Source organism: Heterodontus francisci, chromosome 41, assembly GCF_036365525.1.
Source record: "Heterodontus francisci isolate sHetFra1 chromosome 41, sHetFra1.hap1, whole genome shotgun sequence".
In the NCBI taxonomy this organism is placed as follows: domain Eukaryota; kingdom Metazoa; phylum Chordata; class Chondrichthyes; order Heterodontiformes; family Heterodontidae; genus Heterodontus; species Heterodontus francisci.
In genome coordinates, this window is record NC_090411.1 from 17,296,443 (window position 1) to 17,319,709 (window position 23,267).

The 23,267-nt window shown below is 43.1% G+C and overlaps 1 protein-coding gene across 2 annotated transcripts in view; it reads left to right on the forward strand.

Moving 5' to 3' along the window:
• Positions 1-7,256: 7,256 nt before the first annotated feature.
• The window catches only part of tom1 (target of myb1 membrane trafficking protein), a 97,221-nt gene continuing 81,210 nt past the window's right edge, over positions 7,257-23,267 (forward strand). For both annotated transcript variants that reach the window (XM_068019389.1, XM_068019390.1), the window contains exon 1: positions 7,257-7,343. In XM_068019389.1, coding sequence (XP_067875490.1) covers positions 7,292-7,343 — 52 coding nt within the window. In that variant the 5' untranslated portion in view covers positions 7,257-7,291. The remainder of the gene's footprint in view (positions 7,344-23,267) is intronic.

Sequence of the window (23,267 nt, forward strand, 5' to 3'; positions counted from 1 at the left end):
TCAACCACTTTGCGTTGTGAGCATTGCTCCACATTCTAATCAGTAAATCCTTTTTTTCCTCCTTCTCCAGTGCCTCTATATCCTTTGCATTATATGGAGAACAGAACTGTTCACGTCACTCCAAGTGTGGTCGAACCAAGGTTCCATACAGGTTTAACATTACTATTACTTCTCTCAATAGACTGGATGCTGGACAGTCCTTCTGCTTCTAGGGAGCCTCTGGAATGAGTTGCTGGCTGGGCCAGTGGGTGCTGACCCTCTGCCTTCAAGAGGGAGCGGGACTGGTTCCTGCTCAAAGGGCCGAGTGGCCTACTCCTGCTCCTAATTCGTATGTTTGTATGACATATAGAAGGCAAGTGTTTTTTTTATAGATAACGCTTGGTCCTTGTGTTCTCCTAGACTTGTTTTGATCACCTGAGGATGGTCAGAAAGGAATTTCCGAGAGCATTTTCTCTTTTTTTTTAGCCTCTCCATTACACCACTGTGTGGGGGGGGGGGGGGGGGGTGGGTGGGGGGGGGGAAGTTAAGGTCTGGGAGGGAAGAAGCGTTGAGTTATGATGATCCAGCCTTCATGGTGTGGAGCAGGTTGATGGACCAGTTGCACTTTTCCTGCCCATCTATTTTCATATGTCTGTGAATCAATTAAAATGGAAAAGAACGTCTGTCAGAATAATACTGAAAACGGAAGGAGAATGCGTAAATGAGAGACTACAAGTTTGATGAGAAAAGCTAAAGGGGAGTGTGAAGAAAAAAAAAAATCAAAATATGTTTAAAAGAGCAATGAAGTATTTTACAAATGTACCAGTGAAAAGAGAATTGTTAAAAGCGAGGATTGTCAATTTGTAAATGATCAGGAAACAGTGGAAGTATTTAATAAATCCTTTGCGTTGATCTTTATTAAACAGAAGGACGTTGGAGGGGAGGTGAATCTTGACATGGTCACGAGTGCATGTGTATTATACTCCTAAGAGGAAATATATGTACAGGTTAGTTAAGTCTAATTGTGGAAAAGCTGAGGTCAAGATGAACAGCTAGAACAGGGTATCACAGTTTCAGCACCTTTATCTGAAGGTGCTTACTGCCATAAAGAAATCAACTAGAATACCGATGGCAAAAAAATGCATTCTCCAAAAGTAAAGAACTGCTCAGTTTAGGAATGAGTACAGATCTTCAGAAAAGAACTATCAAGACAGTGATTTGGAGTGTCTTATTGTACGGGGCTGAAACACTGACCTTGAGAAAAGCGGACATCCAAACACGAAGTTGTGAAATGTAGTTCTGGAGAAGGATGGAGTGGGTCACTTGGAGAGAACACAAGTGCAATGAAGAGGTTCTCGGGATGGTGGAGAAGGATAGATCGTTGGTGAATATCATCAAGAAAAGGCAACAAGGTTGGATTGGCCATATTCTAAGGCATGAGAACTTGCTGAGGGAGGTGATTGAAGGAAGATTAGAGGGATGGAGACCAAGAGGGAGAAAGAGAATGATGATAGCAGCCTCCCATTTGCAATTTCAAGTTGTCTATGAGCAACTGAAGAGGAAAGCCGAAGACTGTGAGGCGTGGAGAAATGAGCAGAGGACCCGCCCTTAGGCAGATCACCATAACATAGGGACATAACAGTTCGTGTAAAGGTGAAGTAAAATGCCTGGGCCTGACAGGATACATCCTAGAATCATTAGGGAGAAAATTAGCGAGGCCCTAGAAATATTTCAGGGCTGTTGTCTGTGGAGTCTGGAGAGGGGTCAAAGTACAAACCTTTATAAAGAAAGGAGACAGAACTAATCCTGGTAATTACAGGACAGTTAGTTCAACGTCTGCGGCAAGGGAAATCTTTAATTAAGGATAAAATGACCATGTATTTAGATAAAGAGAAAATAGCAGAGAGTGTGGATTTCAAAAAGAACAACTGTACTTGAAAAGCCCCCTGGAGTTTTTTTTTGAGGATGTAACAAGACCAGTAGGTGGGGGAAATGCACATGGACTTTTTTCACAAGGTCCCACATGGGAATTTATTTGACTAAGGGCTATGAAATTGGAGGAGAATAACAAACTGGATTAAAAATTGGAGAGAAGAAAGCAAACAAAGGGTTTTCAGAGCGGTTCAAAGCCGGCAGCAGCCTTCCAGAAAGTTCAGTTCTGGGGCCAATTCTGTTCAGTGTGTAAATCAATGCTTTGGATGTAGCTCGAAAGGGAGTGATATTGAAAATTGCAAATATGACCAAAATAGGAAGCGTAGTGTATTATTGATAAAATGGGGAAATGATAGAGGAAACAGATGTGAGATAATTAATGGGAGAACCAGATGGTGAATTGAGCTAATTGGATAGCTCGTTCAAAGTGCCAGCGCAGGCATGATGGGCTGAATGGCCTCCTCCCGTGCTGTAAGTTTCTCTGATTAAAGTGGATTGGGTGCAAGCAACAGAATAGGATTAGAGTAGGTGGTTAATTTGGAGAAAGACACCATGGCAAATTCAACAGGCCAAATGACCCATTTCTGTACTGCAACTTTCATTGAAAGAAAGACTTGCATTTCTATAGCGCCTTTCACAATGCAGTTTCACTTTACAGCCAATGAAGTACTTTTGAAGTGTTGTCACTGTTGTAATGTAGAAAACGCGGCAGCCAGTTTGCGCACAGCAAGATCCCACAAACAGCAATGTGATAACAAACACGAGGAGTATTACTAGTAAGGCAGATGAATTGAGGGCGATGATTAACACATGGGATTATGATATTATTGCTATCACTGAGACATGGTTGAGGAAAGGGCAGGACTGACAACTCAATATCCCAGGGTATAGAATCTTCAGACGTGATAGGGGAGGGGGTAAAAGAGGAGGCGGCATTGCACTGTTGATTAAAGAGTCAATTACTGCAGTAAGGAGGGATGATATCTTAGAAGGTTCCCCAAATGAGGCCATATGGGTAGAACTTAAAAACAAAAAGGGGGCAATCACTTGGCTGGGAGTGTACTACAGGCCTCCAAACAGTCAGGCAGTGATAGAGGAGCAGATCTGTAGGCAAATAGAGTCATAAAGTTATTCAGCACAGAAACAGGCCCTTCAGCCCATCGTGTCCATACCAGCTATCAAGCACCAATCTATTCTAATCCAATTTTCCAGCACTTGGCCCGTAGCCTTGTATGCTATGGCATTTCAAGTGCTCATCTAAATACTTCTTAAATGTTGTGAGGGTTCCTGCCTCTACCACCTCTTTAGGCAGTGTGTTCCAGATTCCAACCACCCTCTGGGTGAAATTATTTTTCCTCAAATCCTCTCTCCAGCACCTTGCCTTTAAATCTATGCCCCCTGGTTATTGACACCTCCGCTAAGGGAAAAAGTTTCTTCCTATCTATCCTATCAATGCCCCTCATAATTTTGTATACCTCAATCAGGTCCCCCCGCAGCCTTCTCTGCTCTAAGGAAAACAACCCCAGCCTATCCAGTCTCTCTTCATAACTGAAATGCTCCAGCCCAGGCAACATCCTGGTGAATCTCCTCTGCACCCTCTCCAGTGCAATCACATCCGTCCTATAGTGTGGCATCCAGAACTGTACACAGTACTCCAGCAAATCTCAGAGAGCTTCAAAAATTATAGGGGAATAATAGGGGATTTCAACTTCCTCTATATTAGAGGGGATAGTATTAGTGCAAAAAGCTTAAAGGGGGTGGAATTCTTCAAGTGCATTCAGGAGAGCTTTTTGAGTCAGCACGTAGAGAGTCCTACAAGAGGAGGGGCGGTACTGGACTTAATCCTGGGGAATGAAGCCGGAGAAGTGGTTGAAGTGGCAGTGGGGGAGTATTTCGGGGATAGTGACCATAACTTTGTAAGATTTAAGGTTGTTATGGAAAAGGATATAGAGGGACCGGAAATAAAGGTACTGAATTGGGGGAAGGCAGATTTCAATATGATAAAACAGGAGCTGGCCAAAGTGAACTGGGAGCAGCTTCTTCTAGGAAAGTCTACATCAGACCAGTGGGAGTCATTAAGAAGGGAAATTGTGAGGGTTCAGGTGCAGCATGTTCCTGTAAAGGTGAAGAGTAGGACCAACAGGTCAAGGGAACCCTGGATGTCAAGGGATATAAAGGAAAAAAAAGGAGGCATATAGCAGATTCAGAGTGCTGAAAACAGCAAAGGCTCAAGAGGAGTATAGAAAGGAGAGTACTTAAAAAAGTAATTAGGAGAGCAAAGAGGGGGCATGAAAAACCACTGGCAGACAAGATAAAGGAAAATCCTAAGGCGTTTTATAAGTATGTTAGGGGCAAGAGGATAACCAGGGAAAAAGTGGGGCCCATTAGGGATCAAAGAGGCAATCTGTGTGTGGAGCCGGAGGACATAGGGGAGGTTTTGAATGATTACTTTTCATCCGTGTTCACTATGGAGAGGGACGATGTAGGTGTAGTGATCAGGGAGGGGGATTGTGATATACTTGATCAAATTAGCATTGAAAAGGAGGAAGTATTAGCTGTATTAGCGGGCTTAAAGGTGAATAAATTCCCAGGCCTTGATGAGATGTATCGCAGGCTGTTATGTGAAGCAAGGGAGGTGATAGCAGGGGCTCAAACACAAATTTTCAGATCCTCCCTGGCCACAGGAGAGGTGCCAGAGGATTGGAGGACAGCGAATGTGATACCATTATTCAAGAAGGGTAGCCGGGATAAACCAGGTAATTACAGGCCGGTGAGTCTAACGGCAGTGGTAGGGAAATTATTGGAAAAAATTCTGAGAGACAGGATTAATCTCCACTTGGAGAGGCAGGGATTAATCAGGGATAGTCAGCATGGCTTTGTCAGGGGAGATCGTGTCTAACAAATTTGATTGAATTTTTCGAGGAGGTGACTAGAGGTGTAGATGAGGGTAAAGCAGTTGATGTAATCTACATGAACTTCAGTAAAGCTTTTGATAAGGTCCTGCATGGGAGATTGGTTAAGAAGGTAAGAGCCCATGGGAGCCAGGGCAATTTGGCAAATTGGATTCAAAACTGGCTTAGTGGCAGGAGATAGAGGGTGATGGACAAGGGTTGTTTTTGTGAATGGAAGTCTGTGACCAGTGGTGTACCGCAGGGATTGGTGCTGGGACCCTTGCTGTTTATAGTGACAATTAATGATTTAGACATGAATATAGGAGGTATGATCAGTAAGTTTGCAGACGACACGAAAATTGATGGTGTCATAAATAGTGAGCAGGAAAGCCTTAGATTACAGGACAATATAGATGGGCTGGTAAGAGGGTGGAGCAGTGGCAAATGAAATTTAATCCTGAGAAGTGTGAGGTGATGCACTTTGGGAGGACTAACAAGGCAAGAGAATATACAATGGATGGTAGGACCCTAGGGAACACAGAGGGTCAGAGGGACCTTGGTGTCCATAGATCTCTGAAGACAGCAGCAGAGGTAGATAAGGTGGTTAGGAAGGCATACAGGATACTTGCCTTTATTAGCCGAGGCATAGAATATAAGAGCAGGGAGGTTATGATGGAGCTGTATAAAACGCTAGTTAAGCCACAGCTGGAGTATTGTGTACAGTTCTGGTCACCACACTATAGGAAGGATGTGATTGCACTGGAGAGGGTGCAGAGGACATTCACCAGGATGTTGCCTGGGCTGGAGCATTTCAGCTATGAAGAGAGACTGAAAAGGCTAGGGTTGTTTTCCTTGGAATGGAGAAGGCTGAGGGGGGACCTGATTGAGGTATACAAAATTATGAGGGGCATTGATAGGATAGATAGGAAGAAACTTTTTCCCTTAGCGGAGGGGTCAATAACCAGGGGACATAGATTTAAGGTAAGGGGCAGGAGGTTTAGAGGGGAGTTGAGGAAAAAAAATTTCACCCAGAGGGTGGTTGGAATCTGAAACGTACCGCCTGAAGGAGGCAGGAACCCTCACAACATTTAAGAAGTATTTAGATGAGCACTTTGAAATGCCATAGCATACAAGGCTACGGGCCAAGTGCAGGGAAGTGGGATTAGTTTTGGACGGGTGCTTGATGGTTGGTGCAAGTTGAAGGGCCTGTTTCTGTGCTGTAAAACTCTATGACTCTAACTAGATAATTTTTTTTTTTGTGATGTCGATTGAGGAATAAACATTATCCAGGACACCAGGGAAAACTCCCCTGCTCTTGTTCAAAGCAGATCTTTAGTCCATTTGGGAGGACAGACGGGGCCTCATTCAAAAGGCAGCACCTCCAAATAATGCAGCAGTCCCTCACGACTGCACTGGGGCAACAGCCTTGATGGTTATGCTTACATCCTGGAGCAGGATTTGAACCCACAACCTTCTGACTCAGAGGCAAGTATGCTACCAACTGACACTTAATTGATTCGGTAGTGGGACTGACCTGCCTTGATTTCAGTGAGGGCATATTGAATGCTGACGGTGTTCCTTCTTATTGTGGATGGTATCATGTAACCAGCACAACAGTAAGCATCTTAAATCAGTGTCCTGTGGTTCTGGATCCTTCCACAAATGGGAACAGTTTCTCTCTATCAACTCTGCCCAGACCCCTCATGATTTTCAACACCTCTATCAAATCTCCTCTCAACCCTATCCATGTAACTGAGGTCCCACATCCCCAGAACCATTCTCATGAATCTTTTCTGCACTCTCTCTAATTCCTTCTCATCCTTCCTAAAGTGTGGTGCCCAAAACTGGATGCAACAGTCGAGGCCGAACCAGTGTTTTATACAGGTTTATCATAACTTCTGATTGACTGAATTAAACCTTTAACGAGTATTTAGATGAGCACTTGAAATGCCAAAGCGTACAAGGCTACGGGCCAAGTGCTGGAAAATGGGATTAGAATAGTTAGGTGCTTGATGGCCGGCACAGACACGATGGGCCGAAGGGCCTGTTTCTGTGCTGTGTAACTCTATGACTGCAGCAATGCACCTGCAGGTTAACCTTTAATTCCTGGACGGTTGACAACCCCTAACTTTGATACACAAAACTCTCGAAGAACTTTTTTTTTGAGATTCTGGTAAGTTTACTGCCATTACTCAGCCAAAGCGGCAGAGGGCGGCACCGCACATTTGACAAGCCACGTAATCTCTTGCTGCTTCCAGAGCTTGTCGACAGCGGTGTGCGCGTGAGAAAGCGGCGACGTTAAAATGAAAATGACATTATCACACTTTAAAAAAAAAAATTTCGTCTTGGTATTTGTAATGTATGTGAATGGTAGGATGTAGATATTTTGGAGGAATTTTAATTTTGTTTTTTAAATGGTTTGTGGCCATGGTGCCTTGCGATGTGTGGTAAACATCACGTGACGCAGGTCAGCTGTTCGCTTGCTCGAGATGGAGTTTTTGTACGGGAATCCCTTCAGTACTCAAGTCGGGCAGCGGGTTGGTAAGAAACACACAAAATGCATTAAAATGAAACAGCAGTCGTGATTTATGTTGGTATATAACAAAGCTGTCTCGCTTCTGTCATCTTTTCAAACGCTCTCCGTTGATCTTGAGACGTTACTAGGGGGTTTTAACGGCCGAACATTAATGCCACAGGTGATTGACAGCCACGCCAGCCAATCAGGTGCAGGCCGGTTGTGGAGTGATAGCCAATGGGATTGGTGTTGGGTAGGGTCTATTGAGATGATTGACAGGCGGGATCAGCTGGTCAGCTTTTCTGCAGCTTATATAAAATCAAAATATTGTAGATGCTGGAAATCTGAAATAAGGAGAGAAGCAGAGTTAACGTTTAAGGTCTGTGACCTTTCATTAGATCACACTTCACAGGTCCCAGACCTGAAACGTTAAATCTGCTTCTCTCTCCACAGATACTGCCAGACCTGATGAGTATTTCCAGCACTTTGTGTTTATTTCTGCAGCTTGTGGTGCAGGCATTTAAATATAAATATTGCACATTTTTTTTAGGCATGTTGTACAGACTTAAACATTTATCTGTGCAATGGTAGTTTTTTCTTTATAGTAAAAATTTAGAAGTAAGGAGGTTGGAATGTGGAACTTGCTTTCATATGAATCCCTTCAGTGCTCAAGTTGGGCAGCGGGTAGTCTAGTTGTGTTTCAGGGCAAGAGCACATGAGAAGGGCATAGAAGAAATAGAAAAAGAAAATGTTGGAAATGCTCAGCTGCTTTGACCTCATCTGGGGAGAGAACCAGAGTTAACATTTCAAGGCGATGCCCATTCATTGGTACTGGTAAAAGTTAAGAGATGTAACAGCTTTTCATTAAGTATAGAGACAGGGAAAGGGGGACGTGGAGGAAAGAACCCAAGGAAAGGCCTGTAATAGGGTGGCAGGCAGAGGAAAATAAATGACAGTCTGATGACTATTCCAATTCTTGCCTCTGTACTTGCTTAAATCTTGTTACATCTTTAACTTTTTCCAGTTCCGATGAAAGATTATTTACCTGAAACATTAACTCTGTCCCCCTCTCTCCAGAGGTGTTGCCTGATCTGTGCAGTATTTCCAGTATTGCTTTTATTTCAGATTTCTAGCATCATTCAGCTTTAACAGTAGAAGGATATGTTTAAAGAATAGAAAGTTATGGTGATGGGGTGAGATGAAGTAAACTGGGAGGAAGCTTGTGTGGAACAAAAAAAACAGTGGCATAGAGCAGTTGGGCTGAAATGGGCTTTTTTTGTGATGTAGATTCTATACACGATATTGATTATGTGGGCGTTGCATTAGGTTTTGCTGTGTTTCGTTTGGCTGCCAGATGTTAAAGCTAAATATTTGACTGTGAATTGCTTTGGGACACCTTGGGTTCATGATAGGAGCGATTATAAATATATACGGTTTCTTTTTTTTAGCATTCCTGAAGAAGATCGCGGTCTTTGTTTCGCTGCACGAGACGAGCACTTTGGCATTGCTGTTGGAATTCAGTTTTTTATGACTCTAATTGTAGGCGTTTAAATCAGATGTGGTTTTCGATGTTTACTCAGAGTAGAGTCAGATTCCATCAGTTATACAAATGATCTGAATTTGGATCTGTATGATTCTTCTAAAAAAAATACTTGGTCCCTTTCAGTTGATTCCTAAAATGAACTTAACTCTGCATTTATGATGTACTGTATTTTGGAGTGCTTGCTGCATTACTGAATTTATCTAGGGTCTTAAGTGAGTGGTCACAGGCAATCTAATCATATGGTGGTGAGGGGATATTACAATCGAGTGGGATCTTAATCTTCACCTGATGTTGATGCAAGTACACCTCCAGCTGCGATCACTGCATAATAATCAGGAATGGGAGGCTTGGCAGATTTTCTTCGCCCTCAGCCCAGAGTTGCTGAGGCAGATTGTACCTACCTCGCTACACTGCCTCAGCTGAAGTTGCTAACTTGGCACACACCAGGAATTGGACTAGGCCTTTATTGTTGGCTTTAGCAACTAAGCCATTGCAAGGGGAGGTGGTCATTCCTAACAAATCAGGTGGGATAATTATCAAAGTAAAATACTGCAGATGCTGGAGATCTGAAATAAAAATAGAAAATGCTGGAAAGCACTCAGGAGATCTGGTGGCATCGGTGGAGAGAGAAATAGTCTTAATGTTACGGTTGGATGACCTTGAATTGGAGATAATTATCAATGCAAGTTTTCTTCTAAGAGCATGAGCATAACTTCTTTTAAATTAGGTAGATTCTGTGTGGACAGGCTGTCATACACAAGAAGAAAGGGAATTATTTCTAGATAGCGCAGTGGTTAGCACCGCAGCCTCACAGCTCCAGCGACCCGGGTTCAATTCTGGATACTGCCTGTGTGGAGTTTGCAAGTTCTCCCTGTGTCTGCGTGGGTTTCCTCCGGGTGCTCCGGTTTCCTCCCACAGCCAAAAGACTTGCAGGTTGATAGGTAAATTGGCCATTATAAATTGCCCCTAGTATAGGTAGGTGGTAGGGGAATATAGGGACAGGTGAGGATGTGGTAGGAATATGGGATTAGTGTAGGATTAGTATAAATGGCTGGTTAATGGTCGGCACAGACTCGGTGGGCCGAAGGGCCTGTTTCAGTGCTGTATCTCTAAATCTAAATCTAAAATCAAATGTCCTCGGACACAAGTTTGACGTGCAGAAACTAGATTCATGTCTGACAGTTTACTGTTAGTCGGATTCCTGACTACAAAGGACATCGCAACTTTACCCAGTTTCCTCATGATGCGTACGCTCTCAGCGGAAGTTGTGGGTAGAAATCTTGCTGGTTTGTTTTGTTCCTTAGCCCAGGGAAGCTTTGGCCATACTGTTGCCTCAGCCAAGCTTGGATCAGCTAACTCCGCAAAGCCCGACGATCAAACTTGGGATTCTGCCTGGTTTGCATGGATGTACAGCTTAGTAACATTGGAGATGCGTTTACCTGTGAAGCTGTTGGGAGAGCTTAAAATAAATTTATGCAGTGCTGACAGCTACTATTATCTTTGCTTCTTTAATGCAATCTTAAGGCAGAGTGCCTAGTGACACCACTGTGTCAACCAATGAGGACTTGCAGCATACAGTCAGCTAACAGTCTATTTTACAACAGGTAAAGTTTAATTGTTTAGAAAAGCACAGTCTGTTTGCAGTGACTATTTGAAAAGCTTCTCTGCCAACTACAACAAACAGAACTCATGAATGGAACTGCAGCAGCGCCTCCCAATAAAAGCAGGATGATTTCTCTAGCATAATGTAGTGCGTGGAGAACAGTTATATCTTCTTCTTCTTCTTTGGCCTCCTTTTATCGAGAGACAATGGGTAAGCGCCTGGAGGTGGTCAGTGGTGTGTGGAGCAGCGCCTGGAGTGGCTATAAAGGCCAATTCTAGAGTGACAGGCTCTTCCACAGGTGCTGCCGAAAAAATTGGTTGTCGGGGCTGTTACACAGTTGGCTCTCTCCTTGCGCTTCTGTCTTTTTTCCTGCCAACTGCTAAGTCTCTTCGAACCACCACACTTTAGCCCCGCTTTTATGGCTGTCTGCCAGTTCTGGCGATCACTGGCAACTGACTCCCACGACTTGTGATTAATGTCACAGGACTTCATGTCGCGTTTGCAGACGTCTTTAAAGCGGAGACACGGACGGCCGGTGGGTCTGATAACAGTGACGAACTCGCTGTACAATGTGTCCTTGGGGGATCCTGCCATCTGCCATGCAGCTCACATGGCCAAGCCGTCTCAAGCGCAGCTGGCTCAGTAGGGTGTATATGCTGGGGATGTTGGCCGCCTCAAGGACTTCTGTGTTGGAGATACGGTCCTGCCACCTGATGCCAAGGATTCTCCGGAGGCAGCGAAGATGGAATGAATTGAGACATCGCTCTTGGCTGACATACGTTGTCCAGGCTTCGCTGCTATAGAGCAAGGTACTGAGGACACAGGCTTGATACACTCGGACTTTTGTGTTCCGTGTCAGTGCGCCATTTTCCCACAACCTCTTGGCCAGTCTGGACATAGCAGCGGATGCCTTTCCCATGCGCTTGTTGATTTCTGTATCGAGAGACAGGTTACTGGTGATAGTTGAGCCTCGGTAATTGAACTCTTGAACCACTTCCAGAGCGTGGTCGCTGATCTTGATGGATGGAGCATTTCTGATGTTATATAATACAAATTATATTCATAAAATCAATCCCAGTCACTTACATCAGTCGGGCTCCAGATGTGATGGGGGAATTACCCCTGTTGTCTCCATGCTGATCGCGGGTAGTGACATTACTGTATGCAACCCATCTTAATGATCTTAAAACAGAAAATGCTGGAAATACTCAGGTCTGACAGCATCTGTGAAGAGAGAAGCAGAGTTAACGTTTCAGGTCTGTGACCTTTCATCTCCACAGATGCTGCTTGACCTGCTGAGTATTTCCAACACTTTGTTTTTATTTCAGATTTCCAGCATCTGCAGCATTTTGCTTCCATCTTAATGAGCTGTGGGTCTTGAATCGGCGGGTTAAAGCGAGGTCCGAATTTGCCCCATCCATGTCAAAATGGGTCGCCAAACACACTCCTTTCAATGTAAAGCTTAGGTGAAGGCCCATAGTATGGAGTGCTATCAAGGCTGAAAAGAGTAGGAGAGAAGTTGTAATGAGATATAAAAGTGACTAAAGGCAAACTCAACCTTTATTTTCAACTTCAATTTCCAGTCCAGTTTTTCTTGAGGAAAGTACTTCTTCATAGAATGATGCACAGAAGGAAGCCATTCAGTCCATTGTGCCTATGCTGCCTCTTTGGAAGAGCTGTTACATTAGTTCCATTCCACTGCCGTTTCCCTGTAGCCCAGGAAATTTTTCCCCTTTATGACACCCACGTCACTGATTCACAACCGCAGTGTGTTGGACTTAAAAAAAAAAATTGCAGGCAAAAACCCAATGTACAGCATATAAATGTAGTGTACCCAATGAGCTATGTCAACAGAAAGTAGTATTATAGCTGTTCAATAAATTTTTCTCAATTCAATTTTAAATGGAAAATCTTCTGCTACCCTCTCACGGTAAGGTACATTGTAAGTCGGTTTTTAAATCAGTTTGCTGCATCCTGCGTAATGCAAGGGTACTGAAATTTACAGGAATTAAACACTGACAGTTCTTATTTTGGTTTTCATTTGTTGAAAATATATTTGAACGATGTAAACTGAGATACAGCTTACATATTAAGCCTAAAAATAATGCCATTTTCTGACCTGGCAGTTTTAAAAAATCATTGCAATAAAATGTTGGACCATTGGAAAATACTTATTTGTGGGAGCAATATTTTTGGGTGAATCTTTGTGCTGCTCCCGGTGAGGATTCCCAGTGCTGGAGAATGCAGTATTTTTCCATTCTGCCCATTATGTGGAGTAGCATAGAAACCGGCCATTTGGCCCAACTGATTTGTGTGTGTTTATGCTTTGTATGAGCCTCCTCCCACCCTACTTCACCTTCCATTCATTTCCCCCTCGTGCTTAACTAACTTTCCGATTATTGCATCGTTAGCAGCAAGTGCTCCCAGCTCATATACTTCATTGATCAGACCTCTGATCAGCTCCCTGTTCTCTACCTCGTAACTATTTTAAAAGGGACGCCACTCTCCCAGAGTATCACCGTATTGTAATTTCCACACACCAGTTTATTCTTGTGACCTGTGTGAATGAAAGTGGCCTTGCAGCATAGTAGAACGGCAACAGCGAGAAACTGGGGTGAGACGGGCCAGACTTACTGTTTGTTTGGCACCCTTGTGCCTATTGAAAATGGAACAGTGGCGCAGTGGTTAGCACTGCAGCCTCACCGCTCCAGCGTCCCGGGTTCAATTCTGGGTACTGCCTGTGTGGAGTTTGCAAGTTCTCCCTGTGTCTGCATGGGTTTTCTCCGGGTGCTCCGGTTTCCTCCCACAGCCAAAAGACTTGCAGGTTGGTAGGTAAATTGGCCATTATAAATTGCCCCTAGTATAGGTAGGTGGTAGGGTAATATAGGGACAGGTGGGGATGTGGTAGGAATATGGGATTAGTGTAGGATTAGTATAAATGGGTGGTTGATGGTCGGCACAGACTCGGTGGGCCGAAGGGCCTGTTTCAGTGCTGTATCTCTAAATAAAATAAATTTCCTTAGTTGACTAGGTTCAACTCCAGAACCAAGTGTTGATATTGGGATTCTGGCAATGGCACCAAGACCTCATCAGGACTTTATTTACGAGACTCGATTTTCTTTTTTTAATTCTTTCATGGGATGTGGGCGTCGCAGGCCAGGCCAGCATTTATTGCCCATCCCTAATTGCCCTTGAACTGAGTGGCTTGCTGAGTGCCATATAAGAGTTAACCACATTTCTGTGGATCTGGACTCACATGTAGGTCAGACCAGGTAAGGACAGCAGATTTCCTTCCCTCAAGGACATTAGTGAACCAGATGGGTTTTTACAACAATCGACAATGGTTTCATGGCCATCATTAGACTAGCTTTAAATTCCAGATTTATTAATTGAATTCAAATTCCACCTTCTGCTGTGGTGGGATTCGAACCCATGTCCCCAGAGCAATACCTGGGTCTCTGGGTTACTAGTCCAGTGACAATACCAGTACGCCACCACCTCCCCATTATTGCGATGGATAGAAAATTGGTTGGCGGACAGGAAACAGAGTAGGGATAAATGGGTCTTTTTCCGAATCGAAACCTATAAAATTCTAACAGGACTTGACAGGGTAGATGCAGGAAGGATGTTCCTGATGGTGGGGAAGTCCAGAACCAGGGGTCATAGTCTAAGGATATGGGGTAAACCTTTTAGGACTGAGACGAAGAGCAATTTCTTCACCCAGCGAGTGGTGAGCCTGTGGAATTCGCTACCACAGAAAGCAGTTGAGGCCAAAACATTGTATGTTTTCAAGAAGGAGTTAGATATAGCTCTTGGGTCTAAAGGGATCGAAGGGTATGGGGCGAAAGCGGGAACATGCTACTGGATGATCAGCCATGATCATAATGAATGGCGGAGCAGGCTCGAAGGGCTGAATGGCCTGTTCCTGCTCCTATTTTCTATGTATGTTTCTATGAAACTGGTGGAAAAAAAATGGATGAGCACAGATCCTGACTTGGTTTTTCTAATGAAGCAGAAACATTGGGCATATTGACTTTGTGTTCTATTGACACACTACCATTAACAATCCAATTGCCTATTCCTGGATGAGAAAGAAAAATTACAAGAGAAGACATGTTTGCATTTGAGCACCATTTAAGGGAAATGGTTAACAAAACTTCCAAGGACAAATGTGCTGCTTAGCCATCAGATGGAAACAAAGGAGGCTGTTTCAATATATTGGTTGCAACCATTGCCAATTGTAAATGTTGACTTTGCACTGCAAGATTTAAAAAGCCACTTTTACTTATGAATGTTTTAGATTGGGAAAATGAGTTGCAGATGTTCGATAACTTGCAGAAAGCAACCTGTTGATGAGCAGAAAGAAAAGCGTCATTCTTTTGAAGCTGTTGTGTGCTTTTTATAGTTGTGCAATTGAGTTGTACTAAGTCAGTGTGTGTAAGAAACTGAGGATGTGGCATTGTTGCTTAGGGGTATACGTATTGTTCAGATGCTGATTGACCTGCTGGGTGTTTTCAGCATTTTCAGGGATTTTTTGGGTTTCAGATTCAAAGCATCTGCAGTATTTGGCGCTTTCATTTATGAGGTTGCTTTATTCTAAATCAAATAAAACTGGAAGAAGATGATTGGGCTGGTAAGATGGGCAGAGCAGTGGCAAATGGAATTTAATCCTGAGAAGTGTGAGGTGATGCATTTTGGGAGGACTAACAAGGCAAGGGAATCTACAATGGGTAGTCGGACCATAGGAAGTACAGAGGGTCAGAGGGACCTTGGGGTGCTGTCCATAGATCACTGAAGGCATCAGCGCAGGTAGATAAGGTGGTTAGGAAGACATTTGATATACTTGCCTTTATTAGCATAGAAAGAGCAGGGAGGTTATGATGGAGCTGTATAAAATGCTAGTTAGGTCACAGCTGGAGTACTGTGTACAGTTCTGGTCACCACACTATAGGAAGGATGTGATTGCACTGGAGAGGGTGCAAAGGAGATTCACCAGGATGTTGCTTGGGCTGGAACATTTCAGCTATGAAGAGAGACTGGATAGGCTAGGGTTCTTTTCCTTAGAGCAGAGAAGGCTGAGGGGGGGACCTAAGTGAGGTATGCAAAATTATGAGGGGGTAGATCGGAAGCAACTTTTTCCCTTAGTGGAGGTGTCAATAACCAGGGGGCATAGATTTAAGGTAAGGGGCAGGAGGTTTAGAGGGGATTTGAGGAAAAAAATTTTATCCAGAGTGTGGTTGGAATCTGAAACGCACTGCCTGAAGGGGTGGTAGAGACAGGAACCCTCACAACATTTAAGAAGTATTTAGATGAGCACTTGAAATGCCATAGCATACAAGGCTACGGGCCAAGTGCTGGAAAATGGGATTAGAATAGATTGTTGCTTGATGGCTGGCATGGACAAATAGGCTGAAGGGCCTGTTTCTGTGCTGTATAACTCTATGACTCTGAGTACCATTGGAATTTTACAGAAATAAGGTGCATTGTTGTCCTAATAGCTTGGAAATAAGTTTTGATATCTGGCTATGTGTCATGTTAGCTAACCTCAGTTGGAACAGTGGTAGGGTACTAGGTTTGGCTGCAGCATTCTGGATTAGGGAAGGAAAACTAGACTAGGGTTCCACTCTGATCACTACACAGTGGTTATCTGCCTGCTGGATCTGTGATGCCTTCTATTGTTAGAGAGCCTACCAAAATCAATTTATCAAGGATACACATGAATAATGGCCACTTGGGTGAGTGACCTCTGTGTTGAACCATGCTTCAATGAGAGAGTCAAATCCTCCAAGAGAGAAGAAAATTGGAGGAAATATTGAAAGGAGAAAAAAGGAAAAGAATGAACTTTACATTCAACCCGTCAAGTCTGTTCCACCAAACACTTAGATTGCGACTGATTTGTACCTTAACTCTTGTATCTTTCACAACCTTGGAACATCCCAAAGTGCTTGACAGACAATAAATAATTTTTGAAATATTATGATATCGGAAACATAGCCAGTTTTGTGAACTGCAAGGTCCAACAAACAGCAATGTGATGACAGATAATCTGCTTAATGATGTTGGTTGAGGGATAAATATTGGCCAGGACACTAGGAGAACTCAGTTGGTCTTTGAAATAGTGCCATGGGGTATTTTACAACCACTTGAGAGCAGACGGAGTCCTCATTTTTGAAATATCCTCGAAAGACAACACCTCCGACAGTGCAGCATTCCCTCAGAGCTGCAATGGGAGTGTCAGCTGAAATTGTACTCGGGGTCTCTGGAGTGGGACTTGAACCTCTGACTCCAAGTCACGAGTGCTACCCACCGAACCGTGGATCAAAGAAATTACGGTGAGCAATTAACTAAAGAAACAAGTGCCTCTGGAACTTGAGTGTTTGAGGAATTGAAAGAGAAATGATGAGGTACATTAGCATAAGTTTTCAGATGACAAATCACAAAACTAGAATAGCATTAAGCATTTTTCATCAAGTCCAAAGCATGAGATCATATACAAATTAACTTGAAAGTAAAACAATATAATCTGTAGCTGACAGGTCACTGATTCACATTATCCCAATTCACAGATAAATGTACTTGTGCACACAGATGGATGGCTAGTTATGGAAAAAACCTTTGAAACTGGGTTTCTTCTCAACATGAAGGTTAAGAGGAGACCTGATGGTGCTCAATATTATGAGGAATTTTATGAGGGTTTTTCCAATTTACCTTATTCCCAGTTGTTAATTAGAGGGTATAACTTTATAAATGCAAGTTGTTGCTTCTATAATATAGTACCTTTATGATAGTAAAACATCCCAAGCTTCACTGGCCTACTCCTGCTCCTAATTTGTATGTTCACGGGAGCATGGTCAAACAAAATTTGACACTGAGGCATGAGATATTGGGACTAGTGGCCAAAAGTGTGGTCCGAGAGGATGATTTTAAGGAGCGCCTTAAAGGAGGTAGAGAGGTTTAATGGAGCAGTGAAATCCGGGATTTGCACAAGAGGCCAGAATTGGTTGAGATCTCAAAGGGTTGTAAGGGCTGTTGAAGGTTCGTGATGGTTATCACCAAAAGAACACGGGGAGGTTAGTCGATGTGTTTCAGTTATTGGGATATGAAATGCCCAACCAGAAAGAGCAGCGGAAGCAAAAATTGTAGCAGCTTTTAAAAGGGAAGTGGCTTAATATATATAAGGGTATGTGGAAAGTGCAGGGGAATGAGCTCAGTGTATAGTTGTTTTAGAAATCTGGCACAGCGTGGGGCAAATAGCCTCTTGCTGTGCTGTTGAATGTGTTGAAAGCTTGTTAAACTTGCACAGAATGTTTCCATTTATATTTGTTCCACTTACTTCTGGAATAGTGAAAACAAGTTTCATATTTTCTCATTGTGTCTCAACATTACATATAGGCTCTTTTCAAATGCAGTGCTCAACCTGTGGGAAAGACTTTCACTTTTTTTTGGAACCTATATTTTGAAATACCTTTCTTACATAGATTTTATGAATCATTTCATGAATCATTTTATGTGACACAACAAGATTGTAATTTAGCCAACCAGTTTGATTGCTCTTGGAAACTAAATTGTTTGAGCTTCTCTTTGGACATCTGTGAATTTATGATAACTTGTGAAATTCTAGTGCCATCAATTCATAGTACTGTTAAAATGAACTCGAAATTGCTTTCGTTTCACTCTCAGAATGATCCACACAGCCCATTGTGCCTGTACCAGCTTTTGGGAAGAGCTATCCAATTAGTCCCTTGCCCCATAGCTGTTTCTTTTCCCCGTAAGTTTTGATTCAATTCCCTTTTTGTAAGCTGTTCTTGAATCTGTTTCCACCATGCTTTCAGGCAGTGCATTCCAGATTAAACTCCTTTAAAGGTGTCAACTGAAACCCTCAGCATTGATACTCACTTCCAGTTGTCTATCTAATTAAAATGACTTGCTTACCATAAGAGGTGTTATTTTATAGTGCTGTTAATATCCTTTTCTTGTATATTTATGAAATTTATACTTTTCTGAAGCTAGGCAGCACAGTCAAGTGACAAAGTTGTAGTCACGGGCAAGATTTTAACTCCAATCCCATTCATTTGCAGAGAATAAAAATCAGTTCTCATCCAATGAATCTGTTGCCATTTAATCAACCAATTCTTCAAACTAAAGCTCGAATTTAACCACCAGAATGTTTTGAAAAAGCATTTAGGGATTTTTAACTTTTGCATTTTTGTGTGTTAACATAAATAAGAGTAGGAGTAGACTCCTTGATCCTGCTGTGCCAGTAAATATGATCATGGCTGATCTGCATCACCTTAACTTTCCCTCGATTCCCTGAGAGACCAGAAATCTAACTGAGAACTTAAGTAATTATTGACCAATGATTGCTTGAAATGCATATTGTATGAATGATTTATTGTGTACATGGGTATGAGTACGTGAATGCCCAGATGCTGCTTCTGAGAGTTTCACTCCGCTGTCATACTTGGAATCCATCTTATCAAAAAGAAAGTTGTGAGAATGTGTCTAACTGATGTGGAATGATCAATCTGACATACTGACCTAGAATAGTACATCTGGCCGGCCTGAACTAAAAGTCTAATCAAACTTCTGTTCTGTAATTTGTGAAAGTTTCTGACATGATTTGGAAGAATGTCAGTGATTCTGGCTGACTAGATTTAAAATTTGGTTTTACTGCATGAGCTTATTACTATCTACTTTATAATTTCAATGTAGTTTCTTCTCCAGAAAAAAAATTGGAATTATTCAATAATGTTAATAAGGAATTCTTGAGCATGGGGCAATGGTGGGGCAAAGGGCACATACACAAATAAGTCAGAGTAGAAAGAGTTTTAGGGTGAATGATGCAGTGCTGGAGAAGATTACAAAGATGGCAAAGAATAAGATCATGAAGGGATGTCAAACGATTAGTCTGACAAGACAGATGTGGTCAGGAGAGGTGGTGAATAGGTAGAGCTTAACATGCTCAGCATATGTGGAGAAGTTGACCCATGTTTGAAGGGACCAAACAAAAGATCCTTGGAGGACTCTGGAGGTAATCGTTTGGGGGTGGGAAGGGAAGCAAGGTAAATAAGTAGGAATTTAAGGCTTAAATTGGTTATTTGAATTAATTTTGAATTGAAAAGCAGGATGCATTTGCCTAATATTGCAGTTGTAATGTCACTGGTGAAATCTCATTGTGAAAGAGACTTGACACGATGGGTCGAAGGGCCTGTTTTTGTGCTGTATAACTCTATATATAACATAGTCACTAATAAATCTAATGGGGAGTTCAGGCAAAATGTTTTTATGCAGTGAGTGGTTAGAATGTGGAACTCTGTACCACAGGGGGTAGTTGAACTGAATAACATTGATGCATTAAGGAAATGTGCGATAGACGCATGACTGAGAAAGGAGGAGAAGGTTATACTGATGGTGTGAAATGAAGTTTTTTGAGAGGAGGCTCATACGAGGCATAACCTGCAGGGACGAGTTGGCCGAATGGCCTGTTTCTATGCTGTACCTTCTGTTTAATCTGCATTTCCTCAGTGACCACTCCATGAATGATGTGTAAATAGTGCCTGCAGTCGCAGTATTGATGAAGGGTAGAATCTAAAGTGAAATAGGTAGTTTGTTAAAGAAATTTTGCAAGGAAAGTCACTGATGAAGTTCATGTGCTCATTGACACCTATTTTGGAACCCAGTCCAGGTCATGAGATGGAAGTTAGTCTGTTGTCTCAAAGAGGTCCAAATAGACTGAGTTTAGGCTGTCTTAATGTAGCTACGGGTGGGCACAGACCTGCATAATTGCACTGTCCAAAATCCAACATAAATTGTTGCTAAATTCACAGCCTCTTTCAGAGGGGCCGGGTTGGTGTTGAAAATGTCAGTGTTTAAAGTGGTTGCTCTTTTGGGTATTGGATGAGGGTGGAATAGAGATGAATCCAATCCCATTTCAAATCCAGGTTCCACTAAACTTGCTGTTTGATTTTGATACTGTGTCTTGTTTCACCACTGACATTCCCCATGGCTATTGGAGTCAAATTCATCTGGTCTGTAAAATGCAGATAATGAACTGGCAGAAAGACTTGGTCCCCTTACTTAATCTGTATTTGAGGAAGTAGGAGGAGGAATTTGTTTTCAGCTTAATTTCTTTACCTGAGACTGCTGTGTAATATTACAGAGGGGAAGGATTAAACTTGACGGGTGGGGAATCATAGGACCAAACACGTCCATGCCACAGCACATTGAAGCACCTGTGGATTGTCACCAAGCCAGTTGTATAACCTGATCTTAATTTGGTGTTGTTTCATTCAAGTTGTCTGATCCATTTTTAGCACCAGATACCCAATAAGCTCTATTTGTGTTATAATAATTTAAATTAAGCATCAGTAAATTTTTAGCAGAATAAATGGCTTTGAATTATCAGTTGTTGACCAAATTAGGATTATATTATCCCACGATATCCCTAAGCAGTCCAAAACCCCCTTCAGATAGCAATCATGATTAGAAACTCAGTGATGGAACCAGCGCAATGATTAAAGTTAACCATCCATATAGTAGAAAAGCAAATATAGTGACTGTTCAGGGCAATATGAAAATTTGCAGCTATAATTCATAAATGTTGGCAGCCCAAAGAGGTTTAGGGTTTGATGTACACGTAACTGAAATGTAGTGGTGAGGTCCAAAAAGTAATCAAAAAGACTAATGGAATGGTCGCTAATCCAGTTCTCTTTTGTAGGCATCGATTTAATCTGCCTCCACCTCACTCAGGCAGTGCATTCCAGATCCTAACCACTGTGTGCGTGTGCGTTGTTCCTCATGTCGCTGTTGCTCCTTTTGTCCATCGCTTTAAATCGGTGTCTCTTTGCTTCTGAATCCTTTGGCTATGGTACCAGTTTCTCCCTATCCACTCTGTCCAGAGCCCTCGTGATTTTGAATAGATTTTTATGCCTGTCCTGGATCTTTAGTACAGCTATCCAAATATCCCGTCTTTCTCCATAAGGGAAGGTGGTAGTGTCGTGGATTTGTCACTGGACTAGTAACCCAGAGACCCAGGATATTCTGGGGACATGGGTTCGAATCCCACCACAGCAGAAGGTGGAATTTGATTTCAATTAAACAAAAATCTGGGATTAAAATGCTAGTCTAATGGCCATGAAATCATTGTTGATTTGCTGTAAAAACCCATCTGGTTCACTAATGTCCTTTAGGGAAGGAAATCTGCTGTCCTTACCTGGTCTAGCCTACATGTGACTCCAGACCCACAGCAATGTGGTTGACTCTTAAATGCTCACTGAAATAGCAAGCCACTCAGTTGTATCTAACGGCTACGAAGTCATTAAGGAACGAAACAGGACGGACCATCGTCATCAATCTAGGCACTGGAAACGACAACTGCAAACCCAGGCCTGTCAACCCTGCAAAGTCCTCCTTACTAACATCTGGGGGCTTGTGCCAAAGTTGGGAGAGCTGTTCCACAGACTAGTCAAACAACAGCCTGACAGTCATATTCACCGAATCATACCTTACAGACAATGTCCTAGACTCTGTCATCACCATCCCCAGGTATGTCCTGTCCCACTGGCAGGACAGATCCACCAAAGATGGCGGCACAGTGGTATACAGTCGGGAGGAGTTGCTCTGGGAGTCCTCAACATCGACTCCGGATGCCATGAAGTCTCGTGGCATCAGATCAAACATGGCAAGGGAACCTCCTGCTGGTTACCACCTACCACCCTCCCTCGGTTGGTGAATCAGTACTCCTCCATGTTGATCACCACTTGGAGGAAGCACTGAGGGTGGCAAGGGCACAGAATGTACTCTGGGTGGGGAACTTCAATGTCCATCACCAAGAATGGCTCAGTAGCACCACTACTGACCGAGCTGGCCGAGTCCAAAAGGACATAGCTGCTAGACTGGGTATGCTGCAGGTGGTGAGGGAACCTACAAGAGGGAAAAACATACTTGACCTTGCCCTCACCAATGGTATTGGTAGCAGTGACCACCGCACAGTCCTAGTGGAGATGAAGTCCCACCTTCACATTAGGTTACTGTCCATCATGTTGTGTGGCATCACCATCGTGTTAAACGGGATAAATTTCGAACAGATCTAGCAATGCAAAACTGGGCATCCATGAGGTGCTGTGGACCATCAACAGCAGCAAAATTGTACTCAGTCACCGTCTGTAACCTCATGGCCCGGCATATTCCCTGCTCTACCATTGCCTTCAAGCCGGGGGACCAACCCTGGTAGAGGCCTGTTCAGGTCGGGGAAAAAGAACCCGACCCGAATCCGACCGATCCACAGTGGTCCCGAGCCTGGTCCAACCCGACCATCCCTTTACTTACCTTCTGACTGGGAAGCTCCATGAAGTGACATCACCGCGCACTGCGCAGACTCCGTTTCGTTCCGGGCTCCCAGCTCAGGTAAGTTTTTTTTATTTATTTATATTACCAGCAGAGCACTTACCGTGTGTGTCTGGCCCGACCTGACCCAAGCCCAAAAGTCGTAGCCTGAAGATGGGCCCGACCCGACCTGAACCAGACACATGTTGTCGGGTTTGGGTCGGGTAGCAGGCCTCTTAAACCCTGGTTCAATGATGAGTGCAGGAGGGCATGCCAGGAGCAACACAAGGCATACCGCAAAATGAGGTATCAACCTGGTGAAGCTACAAGCCAGGACTACTTGCGTGCCAAGCAGCGTAAGCAGCATGCGACGTGAGGCAACTGACCTTCTGTATCGAAGGAATCTGATCTCTATTGCACTTCCTGAAATGTCAAGTTTGAAATGTTTTGTAATTTTTTTTTTACAGATTTTTATGAATA